At 42.8% G+C, this 10,897-nt stretch overlaps 1 protein-coding gene across 1 annotated transcript; it reads left to right on the plus strand.

The window, feature by feature from the left end:
- Positions 1-7,571: 7,571 nt before the first annotated feature.
- On the plus strand, positions 7,572-10,563 carry LOC136458936 (WRKY transcription factor 23-like). The gene is made up of 2 exons (XM_066458838.1): positions 7,572-8,206; positions 10,138-10,563. Exons 1-2 carry the CDS (start codon positions 7,614-7,616, stop codon positions 10,313-10,315), a joined length of 771 nt encoding a protein of 256 aa, XP_066314935.1. The 5' UTR covers positions 7,572-7,613; the 3' UTR covers positions 10,316-10,563.
- The last annotated feature ends 334 nt before the right edge of the window (positions 10,564-10,897 follow it).

The following is a 10,897-nucleotide window of genomic DNA, read 5'->3' on the forward strand; positions in this document are numbered from 1 at the left end:
TGTTTGCGTGTTCCGGAAGAAAGAATAGAACCTCGAGGTATCCAACTCAAATCAGATTTGGTGTATCGTGAACAACCAGTCCGGGTGTTAGACACTAAGGAACGTGCTACTCGGAATAGTGTGGTAAAAACATACAAGATACAGTGGGATCATCATGATGAGGGAGATGCAACTTGGGAAACAGGAGAGTATCTACAAAAAGCTTATGAAGAATTTTATAACAAATGGTTCGTAACCCAAATCTCGGGACGAGATTTTTATAAGGGGGGAGGGCTGTAACACCCCGATGTTATGCTTGCATTTAGGCATTGCTAATCATACATATCATGCATCATCAAGCATCCTAATCATACATGCGTAATCTTGCATATAACAACTGAAACATTACTTCGAAACATACGAAACATGTTTGTGAAAAGTAAATGATGCATACACTTATTAGAGTTGTTTTGCTCTGATTCTTGCTTGCTAGTTGAGTAGAAACTGTTGGTTATGCTTGTAAATCATCTAGAATTGTTTAGCACAATTTTTGGAGCAAGGTTTGTATTCAAATTAATTCAAAACTTTGCTTCCAAAGTAAATTCCCAAAATTAGGGTTTTTGAGTTAAAATTTAACTTTGATTCTATAATTTAAAATCTAGATAGAATTGGACTTTGGTCATAAAAGAAAAGTTGTAGGGAATTAAATTCTAAGCAACTTTCATTTTTGGTACATTTTCAAAAGATGTCATTTTCTTGCTCAAAATAATATTTGAAAGTTGGCATTTAAAAATATCTTGAAAATATAAATTGAAAATCTTCATTTTCCTTAGCGGGCCGCCGCCTCCTTTCCGGCCCAGCCCCGCAAGACAGCCCAGCCTGCCCCGCGCCTCGCTCGCTCGCCAGCACGCCACGCCGACCGGTGTCAGGCCGCAGCCGCCGCGTGGCCGCCGAACGCAGGCGATGGCGTACGGGTGGCACCCCGGTGGGCCCGGCTACGCCACGCGCTCGCCTTCACCTGCCGACCCCGCTGCGCCCCTCCTCACTCTGCCAGTTCGCTCTCTCCTTTGCCAGCGCAAGCAGCAGCCGCAGCGCTCGCTCCGCCGCGCGCCATCGCCGGCGTAGCCGTTCTGGCCGCGCCAGTTCACCTAAGCTCACTCCATCTCGCCCTGAGCACCGCCTCCTCCTCGCACGCCTCGTGCTCGCCTCGGTAAGACATGGGAAGCTCCCCTTCCCCGGGAATCCCTCGCCGGAGTCGTGGCCGAGCTCGCCGGAGCACTCCGCTTCGTGGACCTCGCCCCTCCGTACTCCCTCTCACTCTCGTTTCACGCGCACGAGCACCGCCCGAGCTCGGTGAAGCTCCCGCGCCACTTCTCACGCCACCTCTCGTCCGGAGATGGCCGGCCGGCGGTGAGCCGCACCACCACGCCGCCATGGCCACAGGCTAGCTCGCTCTCGAGCTCCTTCGGCCCTACCATTTGCACTACCGTGTCCGCCTTGGCAAGGTGGTCACGTTGGTGGCGACCTCGTCGCCGGTCACCTCGCCGACGGCGAGTTCCCGCCGGACAGCGCGGCCTCCTCTACCTCAGGGGCTGACGGGTGGGGTCCCGATGACCCCCGGGCCCGTTGTCAGTCTCTGTGTGTGCATGCGTGTTTAGATCCGGGTGCACCCAGCGTTTTCTTCGGCTGGTTTTCAAAACGATTTCTAAAATGATTTCAGAAATGAATGAAATAGCTTGGAAAATGTAGATCTCGAGTTATATGGCTCCAAATTTGTTGAAACAAATTTTGCTAGGTTCCTTATCATCAGATCTACTAGGGAAAATTATTGCATGCCATTTTTGAAATACTTTTCTGTGGAACTTTATTTAATCATGAATATTGCTGATAACTTGAAAAATTTGTAGAAAAATCTATAGGATTCAGAAAAATATGATTCTAAGTTTGTTAATCTTCTAGTGTCATGTACTTCTTAGGAAAAATATGTTTCATGCATGTGTTGTGGAAAATTTTGAGGTGTAGTTCAAGTACCTTTAATGGCTGAATTCTGTTATTTTTGTTAGAGAGCAAACTTTGTATAAAACATGCATGTGATAATTTTTGTACAGTCATTATATGCTATGAAGAACCTAGGAAAAATATTAATTCTGTTGTTTGACACTTTTCATAGTGCAAAGTAATTTCATGCTCATTTTTATGCTATAGCTTGTCATTTTTGTGTAGGATAGTTTACTTATCCAAATGCCATGAAATTTTTATGGTAGTCTGTTTAGGGTAGTATTGTGCTACTGTAATTTTCTCAGATTTTTAGGAGCATCAGAAATGTATGTTGTTATTCAAACCTATTATTAATTAGGGTTTAAGCAAGTGTTGCTTTAAGTGTGATTAAGAAAGTAGTAAAGCTTTGGTGTATCTTTGAAGCATTTCATAAGGTATGTTAACTTAACATATTAGTAGTAGAAGAGAATGCAGTAGATGACATGTGCTTGTAGTATAGTTCTTGGATGATGTTGACTACCTTGCATTTCAACATATCCATTACATTCATCTTCTTCGATGCACCGTTTGCATAATCACTTACGCGCATTGCATCATACAGGATCGCAAACCGAGAACCCAGTCGTCATACCCGAGGAGCCCGAGGAGCAGCTCGAGGTGCAGCAGCAGGAAGTGCCAGAAGTCGACGAGGAGGACGTTGAGGAACTTCCGGAGTGCCCCGATCACCGTCCGAGCTCCTTCGAGAGAGGCAAGCCCCGGAGCATTTTTCTCCCGGTTTGCAATTATTTAATTAAATACTTTACTTTAAATTGATGCATTACGTTCAGGAGTTGTTTGCAACCGTTGCTGCATTATACCTTGCTTACCTTTATTATACTATATCCTTGTTACCCTGGTATCCGCAGTCGAGTCAATGCTTAGCTGGCTTAGACCGGTAGAAGTCGGGTGATTTCCTGTCACCTGCGAGCTATAGGTGGTTACCTGGATCTGCTTGGATGACTATGAAGTCATGGTATAACTAAGTGTTAAATGAAGTTGAGACCGGACGGAGACTTGCAGAGTTTTGGACTGTAGTGTTTCCGTCTGTGTCGATTAAGGACCGATCGTTGTTGGGCCTCGAGTCATGTTGAACGCATGCCTTACATTTAGCTGGCCGGATAAAGTACCTTCCGACCGCGAAGCTGGGAGATTTTTCAGGCCGAGTAGATTGCCCGCAACGCACTGTACCGGAGCAGGTGTGGTAGGACACGGGGGCGGGATGATAAGACCAAAGTGCAGTCGGTCGGCCCCCGGGTACATGTGGTTCCTGGCAAACTCGAGATTCCTAGAAAGTTGACTCGGTGATCAATATCTCACTTTAGCGGGTGAGTGAGGTTTGTGTAAGGAATAAATCACCAGCTGGTTAGGAATCGATTCGAATCGCCATCGCTCCTGGATAGTGAGCACTTGACTTGAGTTACTTCATCGTAGTAAATGTTATGGAACATTTGGACAGTTATAGTGAATATGACAGTATGGAAATTGTTTAATGATCATTGGTTATCATTATCTGCTTAATCACATGTTTACTCTAGAATAGGTGCAAACCTAGTTGACAGGTTAATAATAATTAACTTGGCAATAACGCTTCTAGAAAGGTTCTTGAAATGCTAAAATGCTTCTTTTTGCAAATGAGTCAGCTACCCTACTATAAAGCCCTTCATAATCCTTGGTGTCATTTATTTTCGGTCATGTCGGGTAAGTCTGGCTGAGTACCTTCTCGTACTCAGGGTTTTATTCCCACTTGTTGCAGATGGGCAGATGTATTACGGCTACTGTATCAACTGCCTTTATCCTGCGATGGGTGATGCTTAGGACCATGGGCATGGTCATTCCTTACGTCTCATCTGATGCTTTTGTTGGAGATGATCATCCGCTGGCACTATATTTAAACTCCGCGTGAGTGTGTGTGTGGTTTGAACAAATGATTTCCGCTACTTTTATTCGAACTGGTTTGTAATAACTATGTTTAAACTCTGATGTATCTGAGACCGCGAACTTTTATGTAATATGTGATGGTGACCGCTAAACTTATTACGATCATGGCTGGGACACGAGTTGGTTTGAAATCCTTCGTGATTTCACGGACTACCGGGTTATACGGGCTTAAGTTTGTCAATCGTCTGCTCTGGTGGATGATTTTCTTACTTAATTTCGTATAATTGGTCGGTTCTGTCACATTATTGTAGGAGTTTTTATGCAGCACTGGATTATTGGAATAAGAAATTGAAATATTTTACGATTCTCTTACAAATTTGTTAAGCAAGATATTTTCTTACAATTGAGTGACGGTGGAATAATCAATACTTTCATGGCTTAGAAGGCGCAAGCTAGCCTAAAAGAAAGTAGTGATGTACTGTTCTTCAACTATCTTAGGTATGTAATCTATAATTCTACATTAAGGAAGCTAGACTAGCTCGTTTATTTTATGATGTTTGTATGTTCACTTTAACTTAAACATATTGTGTTTCATAATTCATATACTTGTGTATCAATATGTTGGTTAAATTCCTTTAAACAATCATTGGACCACCTTATCTACAAATCCTAGCTACGCTACTGTCTGTGTAAGAGTTTACATATAACCAATTCTTGTTACAGTTTCAGCATTTTGCTGTTTTTTACTCTCAAAAAGAGAAACCAAACAAAGAGATATATTGACTAAACGCTAAGCCTTTCAAAGACAACCATCCATGCTTGGCGAAATTTCTAGAAACCTTTGACTCTTATAATAATGGATGTTTGATCACAAAACTCATGTCGAAATTGGATAGAAATTCCTGATATCTAAAGAAATGAATTCTACATAGGAGTCTAAATGAATGTCATATAGTGTAATCCTTTATCTTTATTGAACTGCATGCTCCGACTAGTTTAACTAAAAAAACTTAGGCAATTAGAAAAATGTGCTCCCCTCAAAAACTTAAGTTGTTAGGAAAATGTGCTCCCCTAACGTAAGGCTCCCTTTGTCCTTAAATTTGGAAGCAGAAGTCGAGTGCAATTATTTTATTTTATTTTGTTTTATTTTATTGTGCTTGTTGTGATTCGAAAACAAGTAATTCATTTTACTTCAAAAATTTTCCTAACATTGAGGCTCCCTCAGACCTCAGCCTTCAGACGTGGAATACAAAGGAGCAATTATTATTATTTATTTAACTAGCAAATATGTTTGTGCGCTACAATGGAACCCAACACGTCTTGACTCTTGAAATCATATTCTGTGCCATTGTTGAACGCTAGCTAAGATTAGAATTTGAAACCTTTGGCTCTGATATCGTGTTTAGTTCTATGCCAGTTCAACCTAAAAGACTTAAACTGATGGAAGAATGTCTATAATTCACTGCCAACGGATGCTAGGCCGACTGGTCAAGCACTCCGGGTGGCAATCTCGCGGCCTGGGTTCAATCTCCCACGGGGGCGAATTGTAGTGTTGGAGGTAAAAACTCCCGTCTGCCCCGCGTTACCCAAAGCATAGGTTTGTGGCACTGGCCCACTCACAGAGTAACGGGCCCCCTCTGTACGGGTGGCGAGGTACGAGGTTCATGGGTTTTCTTGACTGGGTGAGGAGACCTCTACTTTAATGCGAAATGCTAGGGAGGGGGTATGCTATCCCCGCGGTCCGAGCCTCGAGTCTTACCTGGATGCATATAAGGCCTTGTTTAGTTCCACCCTAAATTCTCAAAAAGTGCTACAGTACCTGTCACATCGAATGTTTGCGGCCTGTGTATGGAGCATTAAATGTAGACAAAAAAAAACTAATTGCACAGTTTGGTGGGAAATTACGAGACGAACGTTTTGAGTCTAATTAGTCCATGATTGAACACTAATTGCCAAATAAAAACGAAAGTACTACAGTAGACCCAAATTCCAACTTCCTACGACTAAACAAGGCCTAAATCATCGAGCAAAATACATGAATAATGTGCGCATGCATCATCAATAGTGATACACAGTCACTTCCAACGGATTTCGTACCTGTCCTAGATGTCGTGTAACACAGAGCGCTTGTTTGTCGGGACACGTAAACCCCTGCTGCTATTATGTAATCATGTCTACGTCGTCACTCGTCATCGGATCGGACTAGCTATATATACAGTACTATATAATATGTGTACTTGCATATAAGTACTCCATTTTTTTTGGTAGCTTCTTGATGACAACGCGATCAGAGCTATATCCAATCGCACAGAGGTCGTATCTATCGATACAGATCAATATATAAGCTAGGTAGCTCAAAAACTATTTGGGCCTTGTTTAGATTGCCTTCAAATTTCAAGTTTTTTCATTCTTTCTTCATCACATCAATTTTTGACGTATGCATGGAGCATTAAATATAGGTAAAAAAATAACTAATTGTACAGTTTAGTTGTAAATCACGAGACGAATCTTTTGAGCCTAGTTAGTCCATGATCGGACAAAGTTTGTCAAATACAAACGAAACGTGCTACAGTGTCCAGATTGTAAAAATTTGCAATCTAAATAAGGCCTTGGTTGGAAGCCTGGTAGACAAATGCTTGCAGATTCTGGTTTTCACATGCATTTTTTAGGAAAGGACTGAACGAAGGACAAATGCGTGCGCCCGTGCGCGGCGCCTCACCAAACACGAACTACCACTCCACAGAAATGACAGAATGGATGCTTCTATTCCATGGCTAGCTTTGCATATAAGCCCTTGTTTAGTTTCCAACTTTGGCACTATGCAAAAAGAAGATTCTCTGTCACATCAAACTTGCGGTTCATACATGGAATATTAAAAGTAGACGAAATTAAAAACTAATTGCACAGTTTGGTTGTACTTTGCGAAACGAACATTTTGAGCCTAATTAATCAACGGTTGGATAATTATTACCAAATACAAACGAAATGCTACAGTAGAGAATCTGACACTATGCAAATTTTGCGCATCCAAATTCCGGCCAACTAAACGCGCCCTAATGCATATAGAACTCCAACTAAGCTGCGGAGATCAAGAAAAGCTGTGTTCCAAGGAAACGTACGCACGCACTCTCGATCATTGTTTGCTCCAAAAGTAACGAGACAGAGAATAACGTACGCGAGGGCCGTTTCATTCAGCTTTACTACTTCGTGAAACGTGCGCTAGCTGCTCATCATCATCTATTTTATTTTATCTTATTTTATTTTATAATAAAAGGGCCGGCCGGCGGCAGTAGTCTGGAGCAAGCCTCCGATCCATGCATCGGCGGGCCGGATCGGAAAGGGGAGGGGTAATGCCTAAGCCGGGGGGCGGGCGGACGGGGCGGTTGAACGGATTCAGCAGCCACCAGCATTCCAGCATCAGGGGTAGTTGAGATATATATGGTTGCTCACTTGCTCGATCATCTCTCCCTCTCTCTCTCTCTGCAGGCTTTGCGCGTGCACGTTTACCCAACTAAATCTCCTCTAGCTCATCTTCTGGTGCCTTCTCGTTCACTCACACTTCAGCTAGCTCTGCAAGGACCGTACGTTGGCAGCCCTGCCTGGTGATGAGTTGTTGCTTCTATAAATCACAAGACATGTTGTCTCAACTCTCAAAGGCGCCTACACGTGACACGACGTCATCCCACTAGCTAGCTAGAAGCAACGCAGCCGCCCGGACGATGGATTCAATGGAGAACCAGCAGCTGCAAGGAGACGAGTCGTCGTCGTCGCACGCGCTCCCCAGCTTCCCCTACTTCGCCGTGCCGTCGCCGCCGTACGCGCCGCCGCCGAGCTTACCGTTACCACCATCGGATGACCAGCACAGTACCCTCATCACAGCGCTCCAGCAGCAACCGTTGTCGGCGTGCAATAACGACGACCTTCCTCTTCAGCTGGGGCCTGATCAGCTAGCGGCGGCGGCGGCGGCGGTGGCGCCGATGGTTCTCCCGCCGATGGTGGACTGGTCGGCGCTGCTCCAGCAGGCCAGCTTGATGGGGCCCCTCGTACCGGGACTACTGCCGCAAGCGGCGCCTGATCTGGAGCCATTGGACCAGAGCGGGGAGAACGACGGCGGCGACGCAGGGAGTAGTAGTAGCAGCAAGGAGAAGGCGGCGAAGGGCGGCGGCGGCGGCGCGGCCGGGAGGTCTGGGAAGAAGAAGGCGAGCAGGCCGCGGTTCGCGTTCCAGACGAGGAGCGTCAACGACATCCTGGACGACGGCTACCGGTGGAGGAAGTACGGGCAGAAGGCCGTCAAGAACAGCGAACACCCCAGGTTCGATTTCTCCATGTTTTCGTTTCAATCATTTTCATGAATGGCATGCATGCATAGCCACCGACCTTGATAGATCGGGCGCATGCATGGCGCATCCATGCACACACGTGGATCAATTATTGTATGCATAATTGCATATATGAACTTGCTGAAATATGGTGTTTGCAAAGCACATGTGTGCATGTAACATATGCGTTTCGACTTTCGATTGGCATGCATGTTTGCATATATGCATGCATTCAAATGTCATCAGCTAGGTCATCATATATCATCTCGCTTACAATTTAATTAGAAAACAAATTGATGGAGGTTCAACGCTCCCGAACTAATTTGCATGGCAGCATGGGTACGGTCGTGTGTGTCAGCGAGTGCGCTAAGCGGTGTGTGTGTAATTCGTGTCTATAAAAGCACCGCCTAGTATTGTTGTTCGCCAAATTTCTATCTACACATCTACTCGCTTGTCCGCATGCATATCAAAATGACAACATACATGTCGTTCCTCTATAGCAGCTAGTCGATGGCCTGGAAAGACACTACTTATGATGCCATCTACTTCCTCCATTCTAAATTATTATTGCTTACTTTTGCTTTGTACTAAGTCATACTTCTTAAACTTTAGCTAGGTTTATAGAAAAATATATTAATATCTACAAATTCAAATAAATGCCCTATCAAGATATATTCACAAAAAAATAATGGAACTAATTTGGTATTATAGATGTTGTTGAGCATTTTCCTATAAATTTGATTAAAGTTCATGAAGTTTGATGTGGCATAAAGCTAAAATTAACTATAATTTCAAAAGAAGAAAGTATTAGAGCATGCAATATATGCATGCCACAAGTACATAAATGGTTTTTGACGATGCCTCCCGTTCTTTTCATCGGCTATCCATAAAGGATAGGCCTAGTAGAAACAAAAGTGAGAACCCACGCCATTGCTATAAACCGTTAGTGTAGACATATCTATATTGGCGAGGCTTAAGGGATTGCCAGTGTAAATCTGAGATTTATGCTGGTGATAATCTTATGAAAACTGTCGGTGTTAATAGAATCTATACTGGTGGTACCTTTAAGAATACCATCAATGTAAACCCAAGATTTATACTGACGGTGGCCTTAAGAAAACCAAAAGTATAGACATGTTTACACTGGCAGTTTTCTTAAGCTGGTTGTGAGTATAAAGAATTTGGTATTTTTTAAAATGATTTCGGATGGAGAAATAACCTAATTCCAAAGTTATAGTGCTTGAAAAAATATGAAATTTTGTAGTTGGCTACTTTTTTATTTGAAACCATTAAGTACTAGGAAATTTTATTTATTTTAAGTTTTTAGATTTTAAAATCCAAAGTTGTAGTAGTTCTCGATGAGATCTAAAATTTTTAAGTTCATTTTTTCATATAAATTTATTTAGGATCTCAAATATGCATTACAATATTTGATAAAATTAATACAAAAGGACTGTAGCAACCATTTAGTCCCAAATTCATGTGTTGACGATTTAGTTGAAAAGGATCAAAGTCTGACCAAACGCGCCCGCGAGCGAAAAAAAATCTTGTGACATGCAACTTGTGAAAAATGGTTGTGTATATGTTTTTTTTTGCCAATTAACAAAAATACAAAAGAAAAATCCATTTCTAGAGACGATTCAACTATTCTTAAATCGGACTCTAAAACCAACGCCCGTATAAATATATTTCAAGGGTACAGTTGCATATGAGTGTCTCTTAAAAGTTTAAACCGTTATTTGTACAAACATTTGCTTATAGAGACAGTTGCAAAAACTAGAAACCAATTCTTCGTATATCTATACAAGTATATATGATCATTATTTGTTACGATGGGATGATCTTGAGCCGAAATGTTATATATATAGGCATCCCGATCTGCTGGGGAGAACTTACGGCCGCCACTGCTGATACATGCATGCAGGAGCTACTACCGGTGCACCCACCATACGTGCAATGTGAAGAAGCAGGTGCAGCGCCTGGCCAAGGATACGAGCATCGTGGTCACTACTTACGAGGGCGTCCATAACCACCCCTGCGAGAAGCTCATGGAAGCGCTCAGCCCCATCCTCAAGCAGCTCCAGTTCCTCTCGCAGTTCTAACCGAAGCTAGCTTTGGTCATTATTATGTATAATAATTATATATACACATACAAAGGCACGGCCACCAAAAGGTCAAGCAGACAACATAATAATACATACTCCTAATGCACAAAACTACATATGATGTGATATGTGTATTGTAGCTAGTATTACACAAGAGAGTACAAACGTAAAGTATAGTAACCAACTGGAAGGGGGAAGAAAAGGAGAAAAAATGTGCCTGCCTCCCCGGTACTGCTGATCTCGCGTATATATATGCCATATACCTCCTTGTATATAAAGTTTACAAATATGTATACTGATGAGGTGGATGAACATATAGTTACAGAGTCATGTTTGTTTTAATCTTTTTTTAGCATCTCGAGTATACTGCAGTGTAACCATGCCACCTAAGTGTGTTTGGTTGACGCCCTCGCCTACGGAACCATGTTAGACTGGTCCATCCGACCCTATACGATGGAAATTGAACACATGTCGTTCAGCCTGTTCGCTTGGTCGTATTTGGCTTATAAGCCATAATTTATCAGCATTTTTCTCTCACATCAAACCAGCTAACAATACTTTTAGCTATAGCTTATCAAC

The sequence above is a fragment of the Miscanthus floridulus genome, chromosome 6, assembly GCF_019320115.1.
Source record: "Miscanthus floridulus cultivar M001 chromosome 6, ASM1932011v1, whole genome shotgun sequence".
Classification (NCBI taxonomy): domain Eukaryota; kingdom Viridiplantae; phylum Streptophyta; class Magnoliopsida; order Poales; family Poaceae; genus Miscanthus; species Miscanthus floridulus.

Coding starts and splice junctions, on each gene's coding strand:
- LOC136458936 (XM_066458838.1), top strand. CDS start 7,614: ATGGATTCAATGGAGAACCAGCAGCTGCAAGGAGACGAGTCGTCGTCG. Junction 8,207..10,137: donor AAGAACAGCGAACACCCCAG/GTTCGATTTCTC, acceptor ACATGCATGCAG/GAGCTACTACCGGTGCACCC.